At 39.6% G+C, this 13,330-nt stretch overlaps 1 protein-coding gene across 5 annotated transcripts in view; it reads left to right on the top strand.

Moving 5' to 3' along the window:
* The first annotated feature begins 471 nt into the window (after nucleotides 1-471).
* The window catches only part of SNAP91 (synaptosomal-associated protein, 91kDa), a 168,523-nt gene continuing 155,664 nt past the window's right edge, over nucleotides 472-13,330 (top strand). For all 5 annotated transcript variants that reach the window (XM_010861747.1, XM_010861746.1, XM_010861745.1 and 2 more), the window contains exon 1: nucleotides 472-623. In XM_010861747.1, the coding sequence (XP_010860049.1) occupies nucleotides 494-623 (130 nt within the window). In that variant the 5' untranslated portion in view covers nucleotides 472-493. The remainder of the gene's footprint in view (nucleotides 624-13,330) is intronic.

Raw genomic sequence — 13,330 nt, 5'->3', positions numbered from 1 at the left:
CGGGGAGGCGAGAGGTGGGCGCAGGGCGGGCGCGGCGCCTAGGGAATAACCCGCACGCACACGGTGGCTGGTCTGGCACCGGAGATCAGGTTGCGGGGAAAGTGCTGTTGGACAGAGGGGCGCGGAGGGGTGAGGCGGGCAGCATGGGGGTCGGGTAGGGGAGGGAAGTGGAGGGTCGTTCGGGGACATTGTCGTGATGCTGGCGCCGGATCCGCGCTGAGGTTCCTGGAGGGGACCTTGTCTCGCTCAAGGCCTTCCCCCTCCCCCAACCCCCGCCAGACCGCGTCGCCGGTGCGGGGCTTAGCTTGCTGCTGGCTCCGGCAAGGTGGTACCAGGGCGGGGACGGAGAACAGAGCCTCCGTGCGGCTGGAGGAGGCAAGGCCTGGGTGCTCGAAGGGTCAAGTCTGCGGCTTAAAGCAGGACCATCTTCCCCCTCCCCCCGCTCCCCCCTCTTTCCCCGCAGAAGAGGAGGCGGTAGACGCGGCCGGAGAAGATGTCGGGCCAAACGCTCACGGATCGGATCGCCGCGGCTCAGTACAGCGTGACAGGCTCCGCTGTAGCCAGAGCGGTCTGCAAAGCCACTACTCATGAAGTGATGGGCCCCAAGAAAAAGCACCTGGACTGTAAGCCTCTTTATATAAGTGGGACATGCGCACGGCCGAGGCGCTCTGGACGCGTGCGGCGCGGCCTGGGCTCGCTGGTGGCTTATGCTGCATCCATGCGACCTCAGAGCCGGGCTGTCCCTCACTGAGCTCAGAATCTCCCACTGTCGAGGTGTCGCCGTGGGTCAGCCCTGAAACCTTGTCTTTGAGCCATTTTTTTTTTCTCCTACTTATCTCCAAGGTTTTAGTGGAGAAAAGAAAGAAATATGTGTATATATTTACAAACACACTTTAAGATACCAAGAAATTGTGTATTATGGTTAAGGCGCTTTTCACCTCTTTTTTTTTTTAAAACCCCTTTTCACCCCGCCCCCCTTCTCCAGTCCACATTAGAAGAAACCAGGGGTTGCACACTCGAAGGTCAAATCTATCACCGTAGTTGTTTCTTACATTTGGGGTAGTTTTAAAAATAGTGTCATCTCTTTCAGTGCTGCTGCTGAGGTTCAGTGCGTGTGTGTTGTATGTCACCACAGCAAACTGAAATAAAGTTAAGCTCCTGAATGAGGAAATTGCACTTCACAGATAATGGAGATTTCATTTTCCACATCCTGGCACACTTCTTTGTCCCATTCTCAGGAACTGCTGGGCGGAATGGCCATGCTGTGGCACAAAATGGTTGTGCTTTGCCAGCATTTGAGATGGTGCAATTTTAAATGAAAACATTCAGTTCATATTTTGTTTTAAAAAAACTTGGTTATTTGTTGGGAAAGGCTTTAATCTAGTTTGGAATCTGTTTCTAAAGTAAAGATTTCATTGGATTAACGTAGTAAATGTTTTGTTATTGAAGGGCTAATAGGGACCCTTAGAAAAAGGCTTTCACCTGCTTTGAGTAGTGAGGCTCCTTACAAGTAATAATATATTCTGTAGTTACTGTTCGGTCTTTTGGACCTGCTTAGAATCTATCCTCCTGTGTTGTTTGTTGGTAAAGGTCAGTGTTGGCATGAGAGGCACGGTCTAGCTGTACCCACTTCCCATCTGGCTTCCTTTGCCCATTTTCAGATTTTCTTATGCTTTAGGCCTTCCCCAGTGTCTGCCTTGTGCAGCTGAGAAAATGAAAGCACTGTAAGAATTGACTCTGGTCCTGCTACAAGCAAAGCTTGATGAAGCTTGTAGCTGGATGATGTAAGGATTCTCCAGGCTTGCAAACCTGTTGTCTCATAAAAATGAATACTTTTGCTTCTAGAAGCTTGTCTGAGGGGGACACACTATTACTCTCTTCCAGAGAGAATCTTTTACAAAACGTGATTATGGTATTGTATGTTATCCATGCAGTGTGGGGTAAGAGGTCAGCTGGGCCAGGACCCCTAACACAAGTGGAAATTATGAATTCATGACCAGCTCGTTTTGCTGCAGTGTGCTGAATCATTTAGCCATGTTTCCATCAGTTTCCCCAACTCTGAAAGGATGACTCATGTCTGAAAGGTAGGTGTCAGTGTAGCCAATCCTCATAATAGAAAAAGCTATAGGTTGTGGATTTGCTAAATGGTTTGAAAATGATAGATCCATATATTGATACCTTTCAGAGAACATTCAAAGGTTTGAGACTTTCCTTAAATATGTTTCAGAGAAAGATTGACTCTTCCATAGTCACCTTAATCTTTTGATCTTGGAAAATCTTTTATAAATTTTCCAGGTGGCAGGTTTTTCAGTATTGCCCTCATATGTTAGTGAGTGAGGTGATTCTGAAGATGTGGAATATAGGGGGAAGATTCCATATTTAAAGAACTCAGCTGAAGGAGGAACTTGTATCAGATTATTAAGATGAGGAATCATAAGAGCTAAACGTTTATTGAGCAGTTACTATGTGCCAGGCACTGAGCTTTACATTTCTAATTTATCTTTGCATAATAGGTTCAGAGAAGGTAACTAATATTCATAGCTTTTAACCACTGCACTTAACTTCTCTAGTGAGAGGGGGGAAAGGAACCATATGAACTGGAATGGTCTAATCTTTAGAATACCCATCCTGTTTGCATGGCTTTGTGTGAAATTGAGCATCACAACTCCACATACTTATTGTAATTTTTATGATAGGCATGAAAAATTTTTATTCTTTCATTTTAAAAAATGAGCAAAAGCCAAGAACTGAGGAGTATTGGTCTTTCTCTTTAACATTTTACTTTTCCAATAAGGCATAAAATAGGTTATCTTCATTTAAAGTCAACCTTAGGGTGGAATTTGGAAAGATATGTATCAAGTTACTGATATGACCTATTTTAATTAAACGTGATATGGAAAATCTCAACATATAAATGAATACTGTTATATGTATATGCATTGTAGGAAGGCATCTTTGTACAGAATTCTTTGTAATGTTCCTTTCAGTAACAGTAGATGACCTTAGTAATTTATTCACAGGTTTCCAGTAACACACGAGTTTTAAAAGTGAGTCACGGCAGTTATTAAAACATGCAAACATATAGCTAAGTTTTTCTGTGGGCACTGAAATAATCTTAAGATTATTTGGTCATGAAAATATTAAATACTAGTTAGGAGGAAAAGAGCACAAAATACAGAGTTGAGGCAATGAACCAAAAAAGTTTTTGCTAGTTGGATTTGTATGTAATTTTGCAGTTTGGAGTTCAGATTAGAAGGTTGTAAGAACAGAGTTAATGGTTCTGTGATTTAAAAAAAAAAACAAACCTTGGGTTAATTTGGGCTCAGAATCTTTATGAAATGTGTACTTAATATTATTTAAAATACTGGTTTAAAAGATAATTTTTTCTGTTTGGGTTGATAGGCCACAAAAATTACTGTTAACTATGGTAATCTATAAAATAAGGCTTAATGATACATGATTTATGCTTTTGGAGGAATGATTTGTTAACATCTGGAAGCAGAATTTCATATAATAAGGCAGAGAAATAAGGAAACTGGACAAATATTCTCAATTTTTTCCCCTTGTTTTCAATAATAGTATGTTTCTTGGGGGAAAAATATGTTCAGAAAAGTTTCTCCATAATCAGAAGTTATATATGAAATTTAAAGGATATGATTAAGGATAGAATCCTTAATAATCTAAATAAGGATTCTGTGTTTTCAGGTTCTTTTAGATTATGTAAAGCTTTTATTCCACACTCTACTAGAATAATGTTGCCCTTTGCACATGAAAATTAAACACCTAATCAACGTTTGGAGAAGGAAATGGCAACCCACTCCAGTATTCTTGCCTGGAGAATCCCATGGACAGAGGATGGGCTACAATCTGGGGGGTCGCAAAGAGTTGGACACAACTGACTGAACCTGCAGTCAGTGTTACTTTGACATTAGTTTTTTTGTACATCCTTTCCCTGTAACATTGTGTACCTATTTGATTGCACATAGAATATCCCGGACTTGGCAAGCATTCACCTACTTGGTTACATTACATTACAAAATGTAAACTGTTTTACATTTCCATTGTTTTTCTGGTTCTGTTTTGTAGTTGATGGCCTAAGGGATAACCCAGGTCAAATAATACAGCAACATGATCCAGTGTAACATCCAGTGCTTGCTTACCCAAATTCTGTGTCAGGGTTAAAGAACAACAACAAAATAAGGGTTGACCCAGAGTAACACCTGCAGGGAGAATTTGGGAAGTTTTACAGCCCTGGTATAAGATTACTTTTGGTTAACTGCTCTTATGAACAATTTCTATGTATATACTACTATATTGTTAAAATACCCTGCTTAAGGTTGTGAAAATTTCAATCTTAGAGATTATTATCAACATCAAGCCAAACCTTATGAAAAGCCAAATCGCTTATCAGTAATCCTATTTTTTTTCCATTTTAAACCTCTTGAGAGTTTTTAATAATGAGCTTATTCTACTAATAAGTAACTCAAGTTCTAAAGCTTATGTTTGAGAGATATTGACATTTATAAATGATTCTTCCCCTCCAAAAATAAGAAAAAAATAAGATTGTATTTCTTATAAGAATATCAGGTAAAGGTAATAAGAGATATAGAGTATATTTTGATTCAAGGCAGATATTGGCAAATGACCACAGAAGTCCTGCCACTTTAACTTCATTTATAAAATATTTGCTAATATGTAAGAAATTTTATGAGTGAACAGAATGAACAATTAAATAAAAAATGTATTTGCTTTACATAGGCTTCTTTAGGATATAACATCTAAAATATATTTTCATTTATAGAAGTGCTATTTGTATACTGATTCAGTTGATCAGTTTTCAGTTGCTCATCGTATCTTTATTTGTGATAACTTAAAAGATTTCTATAGTGCTAATATCAAAAGTGTAAGCTAAGCTTACTGAGTAAAATTAATGTGCAGCAGTGTATAAAAGCTTACTGAATACTAGGGTAACTTGCTATATGAGAAGTGTGCTGACTTGCTGTAAATGAATTTTATTTTGATTTCAGTTCTCATTTAACTATTTGTTATTGTCCAAAGAAACCCTCTAATTTTTTAGACCAAGGCATACTTTGTTCCTCCTCCTTGATTTCAACAGAAGCCCCAGCCTGCGTGGAAGTGGTTTAGAACAGTCTATGTTATTAGTTAGATAGTCAGGAAGAGATGGAAATGGCAGTCCACTCCAGTGTTCTTGCCTGGAGAATCCCAGGGACGGGGGAGCCTCGTGGGCTGCTGTCTGTGGGGTCGCACAGTCAGACATGACTGAAGCGACTTAGCAGCAGCAGCATCAGCAGGAAGAGATGAGGGAAATAGACTTCTAAAGACATTCGACACTATTATCATTCATACCTTAAATCTGAAAGGGTCCAATTGTGTGGTCCTGTGACATTCTCAGACGATGATCAGCATCCCAGGAGGGGAGAAGAGCTCTTGCGAGGTGGAGAGGTTAGCAGGAGCAGAAGAAGAGTGGCTAAGAGTCTTAGGTCAGATCAGGGAGCTTGCCCTAGAAATGATTTAAAATATTGGGTTGGCCAAAAAGTTCATTCATACCTCTCAGGAAGGTGGTCTGGGAAAACCCAAATGAACTTTTTGGCCAACCCAATAATTAAGTAGGCTTTATATCAGTTACCGGAACAATAAAGATCTTCTCCTGGATCTTTTTACTTCCCACATTTTCAGAGAAATATTTTTTATGGTATAATGTTCAATATCTTTGGGTCACTTTAGTTTTTTCTTTCCCTTTTGAGATCAGTGTGGTTAGCAGATACTTTCTTAGAACCAGTATAAAACTGATAAATCATTTTTTTAGAAGTTACTCTAGTGATTTAAGAGATTGTATATATGAAAAAATATGTAAAACTATGTATGCAGTAGGTACATTCATATTGTAATTGCAAAATTAGCTTCCTGCATTTTAGATTAAAATCTAGATGTTTGGTTCATTGCCATATTAGTTTCAATGTTTAATAAATGGTTGTTGAAGTCTTAATTTGAAATTTAATCTGTGCACTTAGTTGTCATGGGTCTTTCCCTTAGCTTTTCACAAGTAAGTGAGGTGAAGTGAAATAAGTCACTCAGTCATGTCCAACTCTTTGGGACCCCATGGACTACACAGTCCTTGGAATTCTCCAGGCCAGAATACTGGAGTGGGTACCCTTTCCCTTCTCCAGGGGATCTTCCCAACCCAGGGATTCAACCCAGGTCTCCCACACTGCAGGCAGATACTTTACCAGCTGAGCCACAGGGGAAGCCCATGAATACTGGAATGGATAGCCTATCCCTTCTACAGTCCATGGAATTCTCCAGGCCAGAATACTGGAGTGGGCAGCCTTTCCTTTCTCTGGGGGATCTTCCCAACCCAGGAATTGAACCAGGATCTCCTGCATTGCAGGCAGATTCTTTACCAACTGAGCTATGAGAGAAGCCCTTCACAAGTAAATATCCTTTTAAATATCTTACCTCCTCTCTTCAAATTGGTTGATGTTGGGAGAGGGTGTTCTTTGGAGCTTATCTTGGTTTTAATAACTTGGTAAAGAAAGTCAAATGTGACATGTAACCATGTTCCCTGAGGGCAGAGAATGCTTTCCTTACAGAGTTGTATTTTAGATGATTCAATTCCTGAGCCAGCAGCTCCCCAGAGAACCTTCCATATAATCTGAATGCAGTTAAATAATTTGAAAAGCCGCATTTCTTGCCATTAAAAAATGTTTATTCTCAAGTTTCACTTTGTTTGTAAATTTATTTCTCTTTACGAGGAATACTTTGCTTGCTTGTAAGGGACATGTTGGCTATCTGATTTTCTTTGTGCTAATGTGGAAGTTTCTCTATCTTGTGCTTTTCGTAAAGGGGAGAAGAGTTGAATGGCGTACTCGGTGTCAGTTACATGATGACCTATAAGTGAAAAATGATGGAATCTTCCTTGGAGCAGTTGGATGAAAGTGCAAACCAGAGAGAGTTATAACCTGAAGCCTGCAGCATAGCTCTTTTTCTTGCTTTCTCTTCCATTTGTGCCAAGTGTGTGAGGATCCTCCTGTCCCCCTCCCCTGTTCTCCCATATGTCCTTAAGATTTCTCTATTATGCATCTTTAAGAAGGCTCCGATGTCTTCTAAGAGATCTTGTGATGTGCCATTCCCAGCAGAGAGAAGCTAGAAGCTAGATCTTTGCTTTGTGTGGTTTTGCCTTGGGGCCTGATCATTTGTTTTTTTCCCTAGGATTAGCACTTTTATTTTAAGGTATAACTCTTCTCCTTTCTGCATCAGTTATTTTGTGTCATCTGTATCTTAAACTTCTCTCTCTGGCTCTCATGAAATTTTCAAGTATCTCCCTTGAAAACAAACAGAACCTCCTACACACAACTCTCCTTGAATTCTATGACCTTTTCCAGCAACCAACCTGTCATCCCCTTGCTTTTCTTTCACAACCAAGCTTCTTGAAACAGACACTCATAATTCCAAAGACAAAAAACACAACTCAAGCCTTCTTTGTATATTCTGTCTCTTTGGCCTAATTCACACATGAAACGTTAGAATCCTTGTAGGGTGTCAGACATTGTCCACTAAATTGCCCAGACCACTCCCACAAGTGTTCTCTTCCACTCAAATACAGTGGGTGATCAGTTCTTTTAGAACTGACCTCTCCTTCTTTAGCTGTCTTCTACTTGGTTTGATCAATAATTAATCTATAAAATGATTACTATTAGTATCTACCTTAATTTTGGTGAGAAATAAGAGAGAGAATGCATCTAAGATACTAGCCCAGAACTTGACACATAAACATGCAATGAGCATCAGTTATTACTACCACTGCTGTAGTTAGCATTGCTAGTGCCATTACTGCTACTGCCGACATAACAATTGATATGTGATCCTTTCTGATTTCCCTTTACTGGGCTTTTTTTTGTCTTCTTTCGATTGCTTTGGTTTTTACTTTAATTCCACTTCCCTCCCCTATAGTTTGGAAGTTATATATATACTATTTCAGTCCTTTTAGTGGTTGCCCTTAAAAATTTAATATGTGTACTTAGAGGCTGCCTAGACCACTATCTCTTTTTATTCCTCCCCCAAAAGAGAAATTTAGAAGCTTTCCATTCCAGTCATCCACTTCTTACATCCTATTATTGTCCAGGGTTTTAGTCCACTGTTGTTTTAACCTCCAAAGTGAGTGAAGTCGCTCAGTCGTGTCCAACTCTTTGCGACCCCATGGGCTGTAGTCTACCAGGCTCCTCCATCCATGGGATTTTCCAGGCAAGAATACTGGAGTGGGTTGCCATTTCCTTCTCCAGGAGATCTTCCCGACCCAGGGATTGAACCCAGGTCTCCTGCATTGTAGGCAGACGCTTTACCATCTGAGCCACCAGGGAAGTCTTTAACCTCCAAAGCCAGACATTATTATTTCATATAGGCAGTGTTTATGTAGCTATATCCACCTTTACTTTTTTGCTAACCATTCCTTCATTATTCCTTAGGTTTTCTTGAACTATATCCTTTTGAATCTCCTTCAAGTAAGGTTCTTCAGTGGTAAACTCTGTTTTTGTCTAAAAAACATCTTTATTCTACCCACATTTTTTGAAGGATAGTTTATCTGGATATACAGTTTTAGATTGAGTTATTTTCTCGATAAAGGTAACATTTGGCTTCCACTGTTGCTCTTAAGCAGTCATCTATTAGTCTGCCTACCTTCAGGTAATCTCTCTCTCTGGCTGCTTTATAAATCTTGTCTCCTCCATCTGTACTGTATGTCTGTGTGGATGTAGTTTTCTTTTTTATATCCTATTTGGAACTTGATGGGTTTCCTGAATTTGAGAATTTATGTCTTTCATCAGTTCTGGAAAATTCCCTGCCTTTCTGTTATCTTTGATTGTTCCCTACATCCATTCTCTTTCTTATCTCCTTCAAACATGATTATGTATGTGCTGGACCTTCTCATTATATCCATCTCTAAATATACCTTTCATAGTTTCTAATACTTTCTTTACTGTGCTTTCTTTTTCAGATATCTTCCAGTTCATTAATTCTCTCTTTAGCTATATCTTGTCTGCTTTTACTCATCTTTAGTTTTTAATTTTATTCATTTATACTTTTCATTTTTTAAGTTTTTCAGTATTACCTTGCATTGAGATAATATACATTTCTTGCTCACATTTTGAGTTTCTCTTTTATTTCTTTAACATTTTCAACACAACTCATTTTATATTCTGTATCTCACAGATCAATTACATGAAGCTCTGCCTCTGCTATTGTTTTTGCCTGACCTTCCATAATGATTTGTTTCCTTACATGTTTTGTAATTTTGGACTCTGAGATCATGTTGTCTAGGACTTCATCTGTGGGAATCCTAGAAAGCTTAAGTGTATTTCGAGAGGATTTGTGTTTGCTTCTATAAGGTCCCACATGCACTACCATCCTGGGAGTACCTTAAGTTAATTTCTGTTCTTGGAGCTTCCCATCTAATGCAGGTCCAGGTCCATAATTCTTATTCATAATTTGAAAATCCAAAAAGCTCAGAAGAACAAAATTCTTTTGGAAATCATTTGTTGACAAAATGTGATCAGTCATAGCCATTTTACTACCTACCTTGAAGGTTCATATATTGAGCTACAGAAAGACCATTGTATGTATGTTGCCCAGATTATACTAGGTTACTTAGTTTATGGGTGTGTGCCTCATACTACTTTTGGAAAATGGGGAAAATCCTAAATTCTGAAACATATATGGCTCAAGGGTCTTGGATAGAGGAGTGTGAATCTGTAATAAAAATTTGAATCACAAACTCCAGCAAGGTGACAAGCTATGTTTACAAATGCCCCAAAGATTTTTCCCTACCATAACTACCAAAGACCTAGGTCGAGTGAATTGTTTTCCTATGATCTTCCTTTGCTTGAAGGTGTTCTTTGTTTTGTTTTGTTTTGTTTTTTTTCTCCTAATTTTAGTAAGGAAGTAACTTGAGGGTCCCAGCTCTGTGAGGAGGTCTTGGTTCCAATTAGCCGTCTTGCTTAGTCCCCACCGCCTGGTCTTTTGTTCTTCAAAGAGCTGTTAAAATCTAAGCTTCTGGCCACTCAGACTAGCACATGGCCTCAGCTCAGCCTTCTCTCAAGTATCAGTTTACCTACCATGTGGTTTTCTGCATCTTCTTTCGTTTCTGGCCTTAGGGATTGCTTTTACCTCTTCATGAATACAGCCAAATAAGTGGAAGGTGCCTGTAATATTTATCTAAATTATCAGGTGTTTTCCTTCTTGTTAGTTTACCTGTATGCTAGAAATGCAGTCCACCTGTTTTCCCATCCTTTGCCCCCCATCCTCTTTGCTGCTGCTGCTAAGTCACATCAGTCGTGTCCGACTCTGTGTGACCCCATAGATGGCAGCCCACCAGGCTCCCCCGTCCCTGGGATTCTCCAGGCAAGAACACTGGAGTGGGTTGCCATTTCCTTCTCCAATGCATGAAAGTGAAAAGTCAAAATGAAGTCGCTCAGTTGTGTCTGACTCTTAGCTACCTCATGGACTGCACCCTACCAGGCTCCTCTGTCCATGGGATCCCAGGCAAGAGTGCTGGAGTGGGGTGCCATTGCCTTCTCCACCCATCCTCTTTACACAACTCCATAGTTCATTCCAGAGCAACTCTGACATTCATCAGGTTCGTTATACTCTGCATTATTTGGGGGCCTTTGTACGTGCTGCTTCTGTGTCTTTATATATTTTAAAATCTCATTTCTGAAACCTACTGAAAAAGTATGAGTGAAGCTAGGTTTCAGAAGTGAGATTTTAAATTTGGTTAAAATTATAGCCTTGATAGGAAAAGTGTTTTGGTTATGGATTTAAAGCATATGTGTGCTTCTCTTGGTGTATATCATTATTGATGAGGTAGTGGATGACTGGATGTTAATATCAAGAAAACTCTTCACAAGCATCATGTGGGTGTAGATGTGTGTACCATTTGCTTGGTTTGTTTTGAGTTGGATACAGTTGGGTAGCATTGTTTTTCACTAGCCATTTTATAATTTATAACTACCTACATTATTAATGGTAAGGATAGTTATAAAAGAAAAATGGTATTTCAAAAATAGCTACATACTGTTAATTTTCACTGAAATGATTATTATTCACTATGTGTATAGTGATATAATATTACCATTAACAACTTGAGGGTTTTAGGGAAACAGTGAGGAAAGGAGACAGCTTAACTGAAAGCTTTGGATTCTTTTACCTTTGTAAAGAGAACAGTGAATATCAGCATATTTGATTTGGCTTTTCATGACCTGTTTGGAGAAACTAGAAGTTACTTTTAGTATTGAGTCTTTTAGTAGCTTTATTAAACACAATCCCATCATTTATTCATTTAACAAATATTTGAGTATTTACTAAATGCCAGGAATTGTTCCGGGCTTCCCAGGTGGTGCAGTATAAAGAATCCACCTGCCAGTGCAGGAGATGATAGAGACACAGGTTCAATTCCTGGTTCAGGAAGATCCCTGGAGAAGGAAACGGCAACCCACTCCAGTATTCAAGCCTGGGAAATCCCGTGGACAGAGGAGCCTGGTGGGCTACAGACCATGTGCTCGCAAACAGTCGGACATTACTGAGCACACACACAGCACCACCAATAATTGTTCCAGAAGGCGTGGGATGCTAGAGTGAGCAAGATGCACAACTCTTGGCGTCAGAGAGCTTGCAGTTTACTTGGGTAGACAGAAAATGAAAAAAGCGAATTGCATGTTGTTCTAAAAGAAATTTTAACAAAGGAGGTGAAGTCCTCCATGGAGGTGCATGCAGCGGAGGTGATGTTGAAGTCCAGCTTTAAAGATTAAGCGTGACTGACCTGGGTGAGGGGTGGACCAGGGCTGTCGCAGACTGTTATCTTAGAAGAGGCTTGGGGCAAGCGAGACACATTTTGGGAATTGAAAGAAGTTAAATAAGGGCTGCTGGAAGACCGAGGTTAAGAAGACTGAGAAGGCTGTGAGACAAGACCTGAGTTGTGGGTAGGCCCAGATGTGGAGGGTCTTCTAGGCTCCCGAGTATATTAGAAGTTGTCCAAGCTTTTCATTTTTACGGATGAGTCCCATAGAGGTGAAAATCACACATTCTTTGTGTGTTAATACTGAATACTTCTTTATCTGTCTGCCTTGAGCAGTTGCCCTAATGGGTCATTGCTTTGTTCACCTAATTCTGATTGCTGTGCCTTTGCCAGCTAATAATCTCTGTGTGGGGTCATGTGGAAAATGTAACGTACGTGCACACGTGTTTAAGAGTGTGAATTCAAATTCAGTTCACCATAAATGCAAACATATCCCTGGGCACTTGTGACACAGGGATTACCATGCAGCTGCCCCTGGTGACCATTCCTGCCAGTCTGACCCCTACTTACCTTTTGCCTCTCCTTGTCTTTTGCTGGGTTCTTGGGTCCTGGTGCTGACACCAGAGAATGCTTCCTGTGCCATTAGTGACAAGACTGTAAAGATTACAGACACGTGTCATTTAGTTGAAGGTCTTCTAAAAATGACGTGTTAAACTTTTAAAGTCTCTTAGTTTGATCTTCTTCTTGTGGTGACATAATTTATAACATTCCTTAACTATCATGACTGAAATAACAGAATTTTGTAAAATCAGTTTCCCAACTATTAAAAATCTAAAACAAAAACCCCAAAATATAAACCCCCCCAAGCCCATCCCAAATCACCATATATATTAAATATGTCTAAGTATGTTTGCACCATACTTCATTGGATTGGTCTGTTAGCCTGTTAACACCAAAAAAAAAATACAAAGGTTGTTAAAATTTAGGTTAAGAAAATATCCACATGAAGAATATTTCCTTTCTCCTATTCTTTCCAAAGCCAGTTGCTCTCATATCACCGTCCTTTGTAATTTTTCCTGAGGTAAATATTAAAAAGATTTCAGAAAATATCCTATGGATTCTTCCCTAATAGAAATTTTTAAAATTTCATATAATCTCATTATCAACTTAATTAGCATCAAATTGTACAGCTGACAGATCTGTCATATAGCTAAACACTTGAGTTAGACCATGGCATAATGAAGTTTTGTTTTCTGTGGTCTTCCTATCCCAATAGAATTGCAGTGTGTTCATGTTTTTCTGGTTTCTGCGTTAAGTATTTTAACACTTAGCACTCTGGTTTTGGCTACCCTTGACTGAGCGTGAGTGTAGTCATTTAAGGTACATGGAAGAGTGATTTGAGCCTGTGCTAATGGACAGGCTGCACCATTTTTAACACCTGCATCCCCTCTTTGCTTTGTGTTTCTCTGTTTGTTCTTTTTCCCCCCAAGAATTCTCATCATGGTTCCAAAGGAGTCATTTAAT

The sequence above is a fragment of the Bison bison genome, unplaced genomic scaffold, assembly GCF_000754665.1.
Source record: "Bison bison bison isolate TAMUID 2011002044 unplaced genomic scaffold, Bison_UMD1.0 scf7180017864473, whole genome shotgun sequence".
NCBI lineage: Eukaryota > Metazoa > Chordata > Mammalia > Artiodactyla > Bovidae > Bison > Bison bison.
This window is presented reverse-complemented; position numbering and strand designations above follow the sequence as displayed.